Raw genomic sequence first — 15,918 nt, forward strand, 5'->3', positions numbered from 1 at the left:
AATATAGACTTTGACAGGGCTACGTACAAGCTACCTCTGCTAGTAGCCACTGATGTATCGGTCCTCCATGTTTTGTATTAAAGCAATTATAATAGGCCATCACAACATTGCTTGATCGCACGAGGCAGTATTTTTTCAAATATGGTGGTTATGACTGAACATTTTCATTTTGAGTGATTTAATGTCCTAACTCTCATGGTCTTATAATTCTCATTAATGTCTACTGGTGATTTTATAACCATCTAAAGTAAAATGTTACAGATTCTCAAACCCTTACTTATAAGAAAATATACTCCGTCCCTCTGATCATACTAGATGAACTCTGCTGTAACTTATTTTTTTTATTAGACGAGGCCATGTATCGCATAAAAATTGCTTTGCCAGTTCAGGCATCTCGTAACAAACAAGCACATCCTTGGTACGGATACACAATAAACTTGTATAATGACACTCTGTTGCTTGCTGTTTTTTCCCATCTGTTCCCTCATTTCAGATACTGCATTTGCTTCTGGTAATGCCACAGCAACTCACATTTGTTTTCAGAGTGCTTTCTACTATAACTCATCTTTAGTAAGTACTTAGCCATTTCATAACCCCTCTCAGTATTCATGTACAAATAGGAGCATACATCCTGCAAGTGAACAATTCTGATTTGCATTGAATTTGTCGGTCTGGAGACCACCTGTATTTTTATTGTGCTGATTACTGCACCCTCTGCATCACTACCAAGTTCTCAATTTATTGAAAAATGGATGTTAAACCAGCTGTTTTCTTTTACAAAATGGCTTTCAGTACATTGTAGGTGCTCCCCAGAAACGTAAAGCAAAGTGGACTCTTTTGCAACAAAATGACTTGCATAAAAATATGAGTATCAGGCAGAATTTCATTTAGAAGCCAGTTGGGACATAAGGAATCATGCCCTTAAGGAAAGTACAGTTAAAATGAAACATCTTACTTTTCTTAGAATCAGGGTCTTCTTGTTTGAACAATTTAGGAAGTATTAATAGTTTTTCCTCTTATTGGATCAACACCTTTAAACATTTTTAAAGCAATGTTGTCAATTTAATTACTGTAACAGTCACTGTAAGGTAGCAATTATTCAGTCATGCATTCCATCCAGTCATCCAGTGCAGCCTTTTAAGCATACAGCAGATGGTTGTATCACCTTTTTGTGGTACACAAAACAGCAGAAAAACTAATAGCTGTTGAAAGTCCAATAAGGGTGAGTAGAAGATGGAGGAAGCAACTGAATGACCCATTTCCCTTCAGTGAGAAATGGGAACAAAGCATCATTATGCTCACTGTGTGTTATTACCAATGTGAAGCTGTATTGCTTGTATAAAAGAAGATCAGCTGAAACCAGGCCAGTGTATTAAAACAGTCTGGCTGTAGTATTCATTTTCTGTCGTCCTACCTTGGCTGCATGTTCAATCCTTCCAAACCTCAAGAAAGATTGTTTTGTTGTTCACAGTTGCTCTACCTATGGAGAGATCAAATGTGTTCCCTCTTTCTGATCTACAAGCATACACTTGTCAGAGGTCAAAGGGGCACATTGGTTGCCTGATGTGAATTTTTTTCCAGCTCTCCTAATCCACTAAAAAAAAAAAAAAGCATCTTGGAGGTCACAAAAAGATTTTGGAGAGGCTATCTGTGGCCTATAGGCTAAGAGTTTGCCACCCCTGCACTACGGTAAAGAGTTCTGCATGTACATAGCACCACCTACTGAAAAAGCTGGCCTTCACAGTTCAGCCATTTTCATTAATGAAGCTGTGCTGTGAGAGATGGAGAAACTTGTGTCTTTTTCTTCTAGTTTCTTCTAGACCTATTAGTATAGTTCTCTCTTGTGAACATGCTACAAAGAATTTTCTACCACTATGCATGTGGCCCTAATTCAGCTAGTAACTAGTCAACCACTAGAGTCCAAGAATTCCAGGATTTTGCTCACAGGACTATTAGATCTGACCAAAGGCCCATCTAGTCCAGCATCCCTTTTCTCACAGTGACCAGCCAGATGCCTTTGGGAAGCCCACAGTCAGGACTTGAGCACAATAGTGCCCCCTCACTCATAATTGCAAGCAACTGGTATTAAGAGGCATACTGCCTCAGATATGATAGTCATAGCCACTATAACTTGTAACCACTGACAGCCTTAGGCTCCATGAATATATCTCATTTGTATTAATTTGTACACTAATACACCACCTTCAGTAAAATATGGATGTGCCACAATCTGTCATGCTGAGTACCAGTCATAGCTATTTTTGTCACGTGCGTATCTGTACTTATATAAAATATTTTTTGTAATGTAGGGTTTCCCCCCATGAATGCATTCATTGAGAGGCTGATAACAGGAACTGACTCTCCATTGTGCTCTGGGCCAACCAGCAGTTTCCGCATTACAAAACACATGCTTTCATACAAGTATGGACCGGAGAATACCGAAATACAATGTGAGGATTGGTGCCAAGTTCCCTAAGCTCAGCTTTACACTTGCATGAAAAAGGTCCCAGTTAAGTTCATAGCTGGCAAATAATGTTTCAGAGCCACTTCAAATGTTACACTTTAAAATGTACATCTAAGATAAAGTGTGTTCCTAAAATTAAGAGGATGAGTGCCACAAATACACATAGCAGAGACGTTCACTCATTAGGGAGCTGTGACTGTCAACAGCCCTCTGAGGAATGTATGTTATGTGGCAATCTGAGGTTTGCTGCTGTTTAATGTGCGAAATGATCCTCGGTGTTAATTCCTTCTGCATTTAATACTCAGGTTTCCAAGATGTGTGTTTGGAATCCTAAAGAAGGCAGCGTTCTTGGCCATTGTGCTTAACAAGCACCACGCATCTCATCTCACGGTTAGGCTACTCATAAACCCTTAGTGCTCTTAGAGTCTATTTAATGCTAGAATGGAAATGGATGAAGGCCTTAATTTGCTCTACCGCAGCAGCAAAGGATGCCTTCTCTGGTATATTTATAAAAGCAACGTAGAGGGAAGGACAGCGGCTGCCTCTGGCTTGCTTTCTGACCTTGGGAGTTACCAAGACTGGCATTCCTGTGAAGTCATGTGACCAGGATTGGCGGGCACAGCTGTCACCAATGGAGGGGAGGGGCACAGGAGTGGCCATTCCGATTGAATTTCACTCCAGCCACTTGAGATTTTTCTCTTCTTTTCTTGCAGTGGTTTTTTTTGTCTTCCGCCTCTTTTGTTCATTGATTTGGGTTTTAGAAAGTTCTAGCAGGACAGCAGCATCCAAGATGCTAGCCTAGAATATTACGATGGTTGCCCTAAGACCTTGGTGGCCACATTTGCCATCTCCTGCTGACATTCCTTCCTCTGAATCGTCCGAGGTTCCTGTGGTCCAGAGCTTCCGAATGGTTAAATCTGCCTTCCAGTTTTAGCACCAACTTTATTGTGTTTGACGGTGTGTCTGCTGTCCTGGCAGGTTAGTATATGACGCTCTTGAGCACAAAGGAGATGGGTCAGGACCAGACAAAGCAGCAGATAGAAAAAGGACTCCAACTTTACCAGTCCAACCAGACAGAAAAGGCCCTGCAAGTTTGGTTGAAGGTTTTGGAAAAGAGCACGGATGCTGCTGGCAGGTTTCGAGTCCTGGGTTGCCTCATCACCGCTCACTCAGAGATGGGCAGGTACAAAGACATGCTAAAGGTAAAGCAGATTTCACGCTGAATGCCTGCTCTTTTCTCTCACTAAAAAGGGGGTGGGAGCTGTGGTGGGCAAGCAGGCTTTGGGGAGCAGTTCAGCAGACAAACTGCAAATACAGTGAGCCTGGATTTGGTAGAATTGCTCTTGAAAGGTCCTGTAAATTGCTTATATTTGTAAATTGCCATCCTGCATCTCTGCTCCCAGTTCTCCATCCCCAGAAATTCTTAGATTTTCCATCTTTGATGTTTAATTCCCAGGAAAGTAATTGTGCTAGCCAAAGCATGTTGTGTTATTGTAGCAGATTGTTCAGTTTTGCAAAGCATTATTTGCGTGTGAAAGTGTGCATAACTGTTCAGGAGGCAATGCCTTGAGGCTATCCTCTGATTTCAGTGACTCATCTGTCATATTATGCAATCTTCAGAAGAAGGGGGTTATACAAATTAAATAAATGAGCAACAATAGCCAGACACTCCTTTCTTGTTATCATTTTACTAGCATTTATGGTCTGATGCCAGTAAGGCAGTGACTCCCCAATGGTGCTTCATCAGGGTTGCCAGAACTTCCCCTAAATGTTCAAAGCACCCTGCATACCTTCTTGTGATGACCTAACCAGGGGGTGAGGGGTAAACAAAAGATGAGCCCTTATAGATCAGACCAAAGAGCTATCTAGTCCAGCATCCCCTTTCCCACAGTGGCCAATTAGATGCTCCTGTTGTTGTTCCCCAGCAATTAGTATTCAGAGACGTGCTGCCTCTGATGCTAGAGGGAAGCTATACAACCATCATGGCTAGTAACCACTGGGTTGTAAGTGATTTGCAAAAGGCCATCCAACGAGACGAGACTGGAATTCAGATCTTCCAGAATCTCTGTTCTTATTGGCCACTCCATGACACTAGTTCTTTTGAAGGCAGGGGTGGTGAATCTGTGAGCCCTCCATATATCATCAGCCCCAGCCAGTCTAGCTGATGTGTGGAGGCTGTAGTTCAGTGGCAGCGAACATCCAGCCCCCAGGCCTCCCCCTTTGGCCTGTGGGGCAGTTTCAGCCAAGCCACAGCCACTTGCCCTGCACTTACGTCTTTTATGACTACAGTGTAGTTCAGCAACATTTGGAGGGCCAAAGGTTAAGTCACCCTTATTTTAAGGCAATTGTAAGAAAAGTGCAGTGTAGACAGTTGTGGGAGGATTAGTGGTCCCTTCAGTAAAATACTTGGGAACCTAATTTCTTGCTAGTGCAGCATGTACTAGTAGCATTTGCAAGCGTTTCATTTGAGGGTTGAAAGAGCCCCAAGACCAAGTGACAGCCACACAAGAGATTCTATAGAACCAAAACACTAAAGTCTGAAACATGGGCAGGTGGATACAGCCCTGCTTCAGAGAGCTCACAGTCCAAATAGGTATGCACACAAACTTAAAAGAGCGGCTGCAGAAGAACAACAATTAGCCACCCCAACAGTTGTTTAATGTCATTTCCTCAGTTTGGTGTTTCGTGTTTAATCTTGTTACATCTTCCACAAAGCAAGTGCATTAATCTCTGTGCAGGCCTCTAAGTGATGCAATCCATCTTGAAGAGCTCACAGCCAGGTGCTTCTTAGGTAAGAACAGATGCATTGGATGAGGAGATGCTTAATGATGCTCAAACCCATACACAGTGGCCAGGAACATTCCGGTTTGCAAAGGAGGGCTCTTCTTATGTTCTTAAGTGTTCTGGGAGGGCATTCCAGGACAGCAAGGGGGAAAGGGGGAAGGCATTGCAAGGAGCAGGCACCCTTTGGATGGCTGAGGGTTGTAGGAATGGATGAGTGAAGGTCACAAGAAGGTACATGTTGGGAGATCAGTGCAGAGGGATAGGCAGGAGCAAGGCGATGGAGGCTTTGCAGATAAATGGAGAGCAGGAGAGATTCCAAATTGACCAAAATATTGACAGGAGCTTTTAAAAGTTTAAAGTCAGGGTTTCCCAAATTTGGGTCTCCATCTGTTGTTGGACTACAACTTCCATTATTCCTAGCTAGCAAGGCTAGTGGTCAGGAATGATGGAGCCCCAAGTCTGGGAAATACAGGTTTAAACCATAGAAAAACAAATGAGACAGCAGGCTTGAAATGACACAGTAGAATCCAATTTGTGAGCAGGCTTGCACTTGAGCAAGGAGACTTCCCTTCCCTCCAATCTCCCCACCCCCGTTATACCCCCAAAATCTGCTATGGAGGGTCTACCAGCTCTTTAGAGCAGATTCTGAAGGTGAGAAGAGCAAGGAAGGTGAAGTCTAGTTGTATGAGTGCATGAGTTCAGCGCACGCACACACACACACACACACACACACACACACACACACACTGCATGCACAAACATGCATTGACAGCATTGGCTTAGATCTAATATTAAGTCTTAAAATAATAAACAGGGACGATAACCTGTGAAACATTTAATTTAGCTAAGATGACTTCATCTCTAACGTGTGCTTCATCAAGATGCTGGAAATGATACAGATACCTTGCCTTGAATACTTCAGAGTCTAAATTAAGAGACCTGGACCTAAGTTTGGAGAACCTTCTGGAATAAACAATTTATAAATGGAAAGCCTTGCCAAGCACTTCTGTTCATCAAGATGGCGCTTAATTCTTTGCCTCAAATCTAGCATGGGAGCTGGTTTTAATTAGCTGGGAAAGGACATAGTTGCACCTGTTTAACACTAAAGGAGAGAGACCACAGGCAAAAGTTCTGGATGACAAAAGCTATGTGAGTTGAAGAGGGGCTGGTCTAGGGTGCAATTCCAGGGATCAGCATCCTGGATGCAATTAATCCCTTTCTTAATGATACACAGAAGGGAAGCAAGTTAATGGAAAGAGTTGTTAGGACTGCTTTACCCAGGACACGCTTTTCGCTATGGAAGGGAAGCAGCCCACGGTAAGGAGACGCAGCAGAGAGAGAAAAAGAGTCGGAGTGGTTTGTTTTACTTAATTATATTGCATTTGGCTTTTGACCAGCTTAATTTAAAAAATCAAGGCAGCAATATCCTACCATTTCTGACTCACTTGTTTCTTATACAAGAAAGCCCTTTCTTTGCCCAGCGTGCTTCCAGATTACCTGCAATCATCCTGATTTCTTTGCAAAGGAGATGAGGCCATGTTGGCTATTTAATGAGCATTCTTTCTTCTTTGCTTGTGGGGAGGTTAGATGTTACTGCATCCCATGTTTCTAGTCACTTTTCTTGCCGCAAAAAGTCCAACCTTTTGGGGAAGCACCTTTGTTTCACCAGATCTCTAAATCAGCTTTAGTTATACCACTGAATTTGCTGGTAGCGCCCTCTGCCCTCTTAGCTTCCCCACATGTAACAGTTTTCTTCAGCAATTAGTCCTTTATCCCCGCTAACCTCCACTCAAATAACAGGGTTAAACCAGAAAGCAGACAGAGTAGCCATGAAAACGATTAGTTTTACAAGCCAAAAAGCAGCAGACTGCAGTGCAAGGGGAAGAGTGAGCCAGGGAGGCATGAGAGTGATCGGATATCACAGTGTTTAGTGGTTGAGAGCGGGACCTGCGCAGCTATTTAATTATTTAAGAAAATTAGTTTCGTTAAAGCTGTTCAATATTTCATGTAGTTGAAAATAAGCCAAAACAAATTATTTAGGGAGCAATTCAGTCCATTCTCATACTGCTGCCCTCTTTCTGAAAATGCCAGAACTGAAATATAAAAAGACAGGGTAGGATATGGGTAAGGACTCTCGAATTTTACTGAAAGATACTCACTGAAAATTCCCTCACACAGAAACTCTGGTAAGGATAATTGAGTAGGAAGAAAACTGACCTTAGCTAGCAATAGACTGAACGGAATCATTGGAGTTTACAGTAGTATAGCTGTGAGGAATGGGGATTAATTACGGTGCCCATTGAGATTCATAAAACGATAGAATCATAGAGTTGGAAGGTTCCCCATGCAATGCAGGAATCTCAACTGAAGCATCCATGACAGATGGCCATCCAAGCTCTGCTTAAAAACCTCCAAGGAAGGAGGTTTAAATTCCTCCCTCTCTCACCTTCTGTCTCCTGTGACCATTGGCTTCTCCTCCTTATACCTACTATTGAGGCTTCTTTGTCATGAAGGTCTCCCGCATCTGCTTAAACCACCACCTCTGGCCTTAATTCACCCAGTGTATCATACCTCTGTATTCTTAACTCCAAGCTCCTCAGTGCATCATGCACCTGAATGCATCAAGGTATCTTCTCCAGCAACAGAGATGGTGTTCCTTAAATGTTCTGTTCTCTGCTGTAAGTTTGCAGTTGTGCAGATTGACACAGCCCGGGAGCTGGAGGATCCGGACTACCTTGCAGAGAGCTACCTGAATCTGGCTCGGAGCAATGAGAAGCTCTGTGAATTCCAAAAAACCATCTCCTACTGCAAGACCTGCCTGAACATGCAAGGCACCACAGTGAGCCTGCAGCTCAATGGCCAGGTCAGCCTCAGCATGGGCAATGCCTACCTCGGCCTCAGCATCTTCCAGAAGGCTCTGGAGTGTTTTGAGAAAGCCCTGCGCTACGCCCACAACAATGACGACAAGATGCTGGAGTGCCGGGTCTGCTGCAGCTTAGGGAATTTCTACACACATCTCAAGGTGGGTACTGCTCAGGCAGGAGGTGGAGAGGGACTGGGCAATATGACAGGAGCAGAAGGAATTTGAGGCATGCGGACAAATGTCCATGGGCCTGTCCAGACTGTGGTTTGGTCATGTAATGTGCAGGATGAGGTTGGGAAAGTATCCTGGTGACAGGCAGATACCTTTGCCCCCTCTTAGGCTGCCCCACAATGAGTGTGGGGAGCCATCATGCAGGCTGAAAAGATCCTGACAACCCTTGCCAACAATAACAGGAGGAGCAGGGCACTGATTGCCTAGTTAGCAGAGGTGGCAGTGCCAAGTTGGCAGTCCTTAAAGAAGGGCTTGACTTTGAGGCTGCTCCATATATTACAGTTTTGGTATAGGAAGCCTGCAAATTACGCAGGGGTTACATTCCAGCAATCACGTCTAAACCAAAATCAAAACACATTGCGTGCAGTGGCGGGAGGGATTGCCAAAGTCTTTCCCCCCTGGACAGCTGCCCCCTTTCCACCCCCCTTTATTTATTTATTTATTTATTATTTATTTATTTGCCAAGCAAATAAAGCTGATTGTGCACAAGGTAAATGTGCTTAAGGGGGACTAACATTTATAATAACTTACTTACGCCATCATTTTTAAGGTATTATAACTGCAGTTATAGCACCTTTTGGTCATGTGGTGTGGTTGTGTCTGATTAGTTGTCACATACAGAATTTTCTGAGAAAGTGAATGCAGTGCCCATCAACATGGACAATGTTTTATCAAATAACTCAATAAACTACTCTCTCACTTGTGTGAATGAATCCCAAAGTACTAGTACTCAGTGCTTTTTGTCGAGAAAAAAAGGTACTCGCCATAAAGTTGTTAGAGTAAGTGCCACACTTAATAAGTGCTTTTCTTCTAGGAAAGAAAAGGTGCCGGTACTGCGTACCTTTGAGCACCCCCCCCCCCGGGGGGGGGGAAGCACTGCTAGTACCAGTGTTTTCCATTGGAGAGGGTTTGGCAGGTTTCCCTCCGAATGCTTTACATTTCTGAGAAGGAAATTCTCCCAATTCTGGGGGAAACAAGCATATTCCTATTCTGGGGCAATAGCCCCCCTGACCCTGGGTGTAACCTTGGCAACGCTTGTTTTTAATGCATTCTCACTTTAAATTTGGGGATTTGTAAAAGACTCAAACCCTTTTCTCAAATTGGTGCTCACTAAAATCTATACAATGAGATGCAAGTCCCTTTGAAGAGCAACAGCAGTGTGCAGAGTAGGTGGGTTTCCCTAAGTTACTGCAAATAGGTGAGTTTATAAATCTGCTAAGTTTTATCTTCTAATTAATGAGAGATCGTGGAATTAAGAGATTGATCAGAAATAGGCATGTCTGCTGTACATACCATACAATGCATGCACCTTACAGCCTGGCTGATTAGGGACTAGATTTCAGCCTGCTTGCAGAACTGGAGATAGGTGCTCCCATTATTACCTTGACAGGCTCTTTGCTGCTCCGCAAGCGCTCTTAAGGGTCTCATGCTTCTCTCCCACCCACCTCTGTCCCTGCTTTTGTCTCTTATCTTTTTAAGGACTATGAGAAAGCCCTGTTCTTTCCATGCAAGGCTGCGGAGCTGGTGAATGATTATGGAAAGGGCTGGAGTCTAAAGTACCGAGCGATGAGTCAGTACCACATGGCTGTGGCCTATCGGAAGTTGGGGCGCTTGGCCGATGCAATGGAATGCTGTGAGGTACAAGGTGGCGAGGCGCTAAAAAAAGAGAATGAGAGGTCTCTGCAGGTCAGCAAGGGATGGACCGTAATTCTGTGGCAACAGACCTGCTTTGTGAGCAAAGGATCCTAAGTTCACTCCCTGGCATCTCAAGTTAAAAGGTCATATAGACCCTAGAGAGATTCTGCCAATCTGAGTGGACAGTATTGAGCTAGATAGACAAATAGAAGGTCTGACATAGTACAAAGTATATTCCCACATAGATAAAGGCATCTATTGCAATATATGCCCTGTAGCTCATACAAGTATACTCCTGCTTTCTCTTATTGCCAGCAGATAACTTGGGTGAGGGCTCTCCAGTGCAAGTGGGGCACAAGACCAATATACAATATATGAACACCGTCACCCCCAAGTAGATGCAAAATTCTTAGAGCAAACTGGATCTATGGTGTGGTTGAAAAGGTTTGAATTCTGATTCTGTGACATTTTCTTGCTAGGAGTCAATGAAGATTGCCCTTCAGCATGGAGATCGTCCTTTGCAGGCACAATGCCTGCTTTGCTTTGCTGATATCCACCGCAGCCGTGCAGATATACAGGTATGCAGGCCCATGTGGAGTGGGGTGGGGGGCAGCCAGGTACACTTGCCCACGACTAAGCCAGCTGAGGTGCCTTGCCAGAGACCTACTGCTTTTTTGTTTGAGTTTATGACTTTATTCTAACAAGACTCCTGTCCTGGGCCTCAGAGAAGCTCTGCATGCTCCTGCAGGTATGAAACAGGCAAAAGCAGTCTGGAGATGAAGTTATAAGGCTTGGAGAGTGATTGACCTCTCTTATACCGCAGATAGCATTCCCCCGTTACGATTCCTCAATGAGCATCATGACCGAGATTGGGAACCGTCTGGGACAGATCCAGGTGCTGCTGGGCGTGGCCAAGTGCTGGGTGATTCAGAAGGAACTGGACAAGGTCAGTGATAGGCTAAACTGAAAAGCTGAATAGATGACACTTGATTCCCCTTCGATCTCTTCCCTTTCAGTTCTTTCCCCTAAATCCCAACAACTTGGCCCTCGCAGTTACCACCTTAAATATTCTTAGTACTGGTAAGGCTAGCCTGTACCAATCCAATGTTCCTGTGGCCTGATTTTTATTACATGAACTAAGAAGTAGCCTAAGACACCAATGTAGCAAATGGGGAGCAGAAGGGGATTGATCTTTATCACCATGGCACTTTATTTCTTCAGTTCTATGCTCATTTTACAGAAAACTGTAACATCCAGTTCCAGCCAAAGATCCTTGGTTGTGGCTGGGGAAATTCAAAAGTTCATAATAAGGCAAATCAGGAGATAACCGTGAAACATTAAGATTACCTGTTCCCATAATAGATACAGTATGGTGGTTTTTCTTCCAGGGTTAGTGAGCATGAAGAGACAGAGCCAATGCCTTCCTGCTCAGATATGTTCACGGACCATTCACAGAGAGTATGACTAAGGATTCCTTCATGGCAGGGGTAGATGGGAAATCTGCAGCTCTCCAACGTGGGAGGCAGCAGTTACAAGTTACCAGTTTCTGCAGCCACTGTGGGCGCTGTGATTCTCCAGCGGTTTGAGTTCGCCCCTGGAGACACACTCCATTGTCCCTCAAGACAGATAGATGCCAACAGCAATAAATCAGATGTGGCAAGCAGGACCATGTAGCTGCACCGTAGATTTCCACAAAAGGCCTTACCAAATTGACCATCTTAGTTTATGTTCCTTCACTAATAATCTCTAGGGTGGAAGTAGGCTTTCTCACTGCCACTGCACGGTTGAGTTGAAGTTTTCAGTGAGCTATCCAACATGAGTAGATATAGGAACTCTGACAGAAATGCACACAATAGATTGTAATAATTTTTTTTTTAAAAAAATTCAAGCTAAAGCCATAGCCTTTTCACCTGAGGTGTGTTTCGGCATGCAACATGAAAGCTGCATAAAATGGATTTATTTCTGTCTCATCTACAGTAATATGCAGCATAGTGAGCTTGTTTCATTTCCCACAGGCACTAGAAAGTATTGAGAAGGCTTATGAGCTGGCAGAGGGACTAGGAAACAAGGTAAGTCCTCTCATTGCCAATTCATTGTGCCAATTATGAGGTAATCTGCTCTATTTATTTAAAATATTTGAGTTGTGTCCATCTAAGTCATATGCTGAGGAGACTCGCTGAAATCAATGACCATTGACTTTGATGGGTCTACTCTAAATAAGAAAGGATATAAAAAGTTGAATCCAGCTTTCTGCTTAACAGGCCTCCAAGGCAGCTCCCTAGTGAAAATGAATGCACAATATCACCATAAGAAGACACTTTTAAAAGGCAGTGGTGATTGATGAAAGTCCTGGCGCTGATGGAAAACTATAGACTTGTAATTGGTTAACAGTCAATTCCTTTCACCAGGGTCCTTTTGAGGGAGCAGGAATAGGAATTCCTAACAGAAACTGCAACACCTCACCAAAATACAATTCCCAGGATTCTTCAGGAGAACACTTTAGTGTAAATTGATAATGTAAGCTGCGCCCTTGGTGGAGGCAGGCCATTTTAATAGAAAGGGAAGAAAAGAGCTATTCCCAGCTTTTTATAACTTTCAGGAAAATGGAGTTAGCATGGTAGCTACTACACTGAGGAGAAAAAACCTCTCTCATTTTACAGATGGTTTAGGAGAGGCAATCATTGTAAATGTCCATAAATTTCATTGGGTCTCCTCTAAGTATGGTTAATGTGGGAAAATGTCCACTGAACCTGAAAAGAGGGACATTTTCATCAAGCTTGATTAATATGTATGTTGTAAGATTTTCACCTTACAAAAACAAGAGTTCTAGGTGAGAGAAAACTAACCTGGCAGATGGTAGAGGACAAGGAGGAGCACAAGGGGAGACGCAGGAGGTGATAAAGGTGTCAGAAAGTTGTAAAAGAGAAAGTTTTATTGCTGATTAAGGATTCAAATGGTTGGATCCACAGAAAGCCAGTCTAGTCCTCTGTGATGCCCTTTCCGTCTTTCCCCATCTCCGCACAGCTTGGCCTGCTGAAGGTTCACTGCCTGTGTGAAGGCATCTACCGCACAAAGGGGCAGCAGCGGGAGCTTCGCAACCATGTGGTGAAGTTTCACGAATGTGTGGAAGAAATGGAGCTTTACTGTGGCATGTGTGGCGAATCCATTGGAGATAAGAACCACCAGCTCCAAGCTTTGCCCTGTTCCCATGTCTTCCATATAAAGTAAGTAACAGAAAGGGATGCATCAGATCATAAGTGATAGAGCTGAATTGACTGGGGGATGTTGGTGAATGAATGAATTCTTTATTAACTAATGAAGGTCTGCTGTTAATGACACAACTCTTGTTTTGTAGTGAAGTTGGTAGGGAAGTATATTGAAGTTTATGACCCAGTAGGAACTAGGTCATATTGCACCACAAACTAGTTGCAAAATGTGGGGAATTGGAAATGGAAGAAAGGATGGATTGTGTTTGATGTCTACTCCAAAATGAGCAAATAGAATAATAAAATCAGGAAGTAGTTGAAGGTCATCTATTCCAAAATGTTGTCCAAATTTAGCAAATGTTGTGCATTAAAAAAAGGAGTTGAAAGGTAATCTGTCACTGTGAGTTACTAAATCCTGCCTTACATGGTGGGAAATGCAACAGGCAAGTGGGTAGAGCGAGTGAATGGAGCAACTCCATGCTTTGCAGAAGCATGGAATGAAACTAGGTGAGTTCAGGAGTGGTTTGGAAGTCTGATTGTAAACAAAAAGGTCCTGGAGGCCAGCATCAAAAAGAAAGCAAATGACCTCATGGATGAGAAATCTTGGCATCCATAATCTGGCAAGGCTAACTTTAGCATGTAGTAAATAGCAGATCAAATATTAACAAACAAAAAAGAGAATGTGAATAGGTTGGTAGCATAGCCATGACTAATGGTTAATGTGAGTGGATAAAACCCACAAATTGCAGCAAATGAGTTGCTTAGTTTTCTTCAATGAAAAAGAAAGCATCCCTGTAACAGTTTTGGAAAACAGTGAGTGACTAAGTTATACTCTGAGTAGATGCATTGAGATCAGTGGGCTTATGTCCTTTAATTTCAATGAGTCTACTCTGAATATTGATTTGTGTGGCAGTGTTTTTTTAATGGTACCGTTATGTGCCTTATTCCTGTATCTTAAATACTGTACTGAGATAGCTCAGTTGGTAGACCGTGAGACTCTTATTCCCAGGGTGGTGGGTTTGAGCCCCATGCTGGGCTAAAGATTCCTGCATTTCAGAGGGTTGAACTAGATGGTGCTTGTGGTTCTTTCCAATGATTCAATTATGAATATAGGTAATCAGTAATTATCAGGTCCTATTCCTCCCTAAGGACTAGTTATTTAAGTTAGAACCTCCTCTACACTCCAGCTTAAGGTGTTCTTCTTTTTCACTGCAGGTGCCTTCAGACCAATGGGACACGTGGTTGCCCCAATTGCCGGCGCTCATCTGTTAAACCAGGATTTGTGTGATCCACTGAATCCATGATTTAAGAGAGCTCATTCGATAAGTGTCAAATAGCTGGAACATTTTAGGCTCATGGTATGGAGATGGGGAACCAATGGGTAGGAAGAGGGTCTCCTGCAGACTGGATGCAACATGTGGACCTAGTTCTCTGCTCCCTGATGTTCCACACATCTGAGTTGTGGATGTCTACCTGGAGTTCTCTGACATCTCTTTCCTCAAAACTAGTTATCACAACCAATATGTCACCTCTGTTCTTTGAAGGGAGTTGGTTAGCATGTCTTCCTACGATCCCAGTCCTCTCATTCTCATGTTCTGCTGCTTCTGGTAGTTTCTACCAGGTCCAGTTCTGACACTCATACCACACACCTTGTTTTTATTCATTCCTTGTGGGAAACAAAATTATCATGACAACACACTACTTGGATGATGTAGCTATGGAGAGGTACCAGCCATTTCCCAAGTACCGCTATAAGTTACTTCCTCATGGCATGTATTGGATGCCTAGCAGCAGTTCCCTGTATATACTTTGGGAAATTAATATGATATCCGTAATATAAAATAGGATCCTTTGATGAGCTCACCTGACTTATCAAATTCAAGCTTCTTTTGCCTTAGAATGTTCAGCTCTGTGATGTCTCCACCTGTCCTTCAGCAATGTGTTTGTGTCTGCCACAGTGTACTTGGGATTCTGCCCAGAGTATTGGATTTATTTGGCTTGAGAGCCACTCTGTTCTGCTCCTGCAGAAAATCCAATTGCTGCATGGGACTACAAAGGGAAAGCCTCTTGGGCCAGGGTGGGGGAAGGTGTTTGTTGGGGGGATGTTTCTTTTGTTTTATTCGTTTGCCATAGTATTGTGATGTTACACAAGCAGAAGCAGTTATCTGTCTGCAATTATGTTGTCTTCAGTATATTTATACATTCGGTAAAACTATTTATACTGGAATCAATAAAGTTGTATCAGCCAACGACTCAGTATTTTCAAATTACCTTGACACAGTTCTCTCTCCCATCACCACCGCCCACAAACATTAAAAGCAGTTTTTAACCCAGTAATGCATGCTGTAGTTAGCATCATTTTTTATTAATATACTGTTGCATTTTGTGTTCCTATCAAAACAACAACAAGAAGAAAACCAGAATGTAGAGAGAAGGGAATGGCATCATTTTTAATGCAAGACCTATTTGAGGAGAAATGGAAAAGGCTTGTGAGTAACCCTAAGTGCAGATGAGGGATTAAATCAGTATGTTTGTTAGGGTTTTTGTGGATTTCTTATGCTATGTGTGTGCAGAATCTTAGCAGATTTCCTAGCATGGGTTGTGGAGGGAGGAGAGTGAGGCTGAGAGTGGCTTGCAACAATCTCTTAGCATGATGTCACCCATTATTAATAATCCATCTTGCCGATGTGTTGGTGGCATGCTGCGAGAGACAGTGGCTTATATGACAACACTCT

At 43.1% G+C, this 15,918-nt stretch overlaps 1 protein-coding gene across 2 annotated transcripts; it reads left to right on the forward strand.

The window, feature by feature from the left end:
* The first annotated feature begins 1,276 nt into the window (after positions 1–1,276).
* Positions 1,277–15,432, forward strand: RAPSN (receptor associated protein of the synapse). 2 transcript variants are annotated; one of them, XM_077928496.1, is made up of 8 exons: positions 1,277–3,666; positions 7,932–8,270; positions 9,822–10,028; positions 10,457–10,555; positions 10,801–10,923; positions 11,993–12,046; positions 13,002–13,201; positions 14,399–15,432. In XM_077928496.1, exons 1-8 carry the CDS (start codon positions 3,451–3,453, stop codon positions 14,469–14,471), a joined length of 1,311 nt encoding a protein of 436 aa, XP_077784622.1. In that variant the 5' UTR covers positions 1,277–3,450; the 3' UTR covers positions 14,472–15,432. The 2 variants fall into 2 exon arrangements, with proteins under 2 accessions (XP_077784622.1, XP_077784624.1); XM_077928498.1 differs by having other exon boundaries at positions 1,285–3,666; positions 9,822–9,980.
* The last annotated feature ends 486 nt before the right edge of the window (positions 15,433–15,918 follow it).

Source organism: Podarcis muralis, chromosome 1 (genome assembly GCF_964188315.1).
Source record: "Podarcis muralis chromosome 1, rPodMur119.hap1.1, whole genome shotgun sequence".
Classification (NCBI taxonomy): domain Eukaryota; kingdom Metazoa; phylum Chordata; class Lepidosauria; order Squamata; family Lacertidae; genus Podarcis; species Podarcis muralis.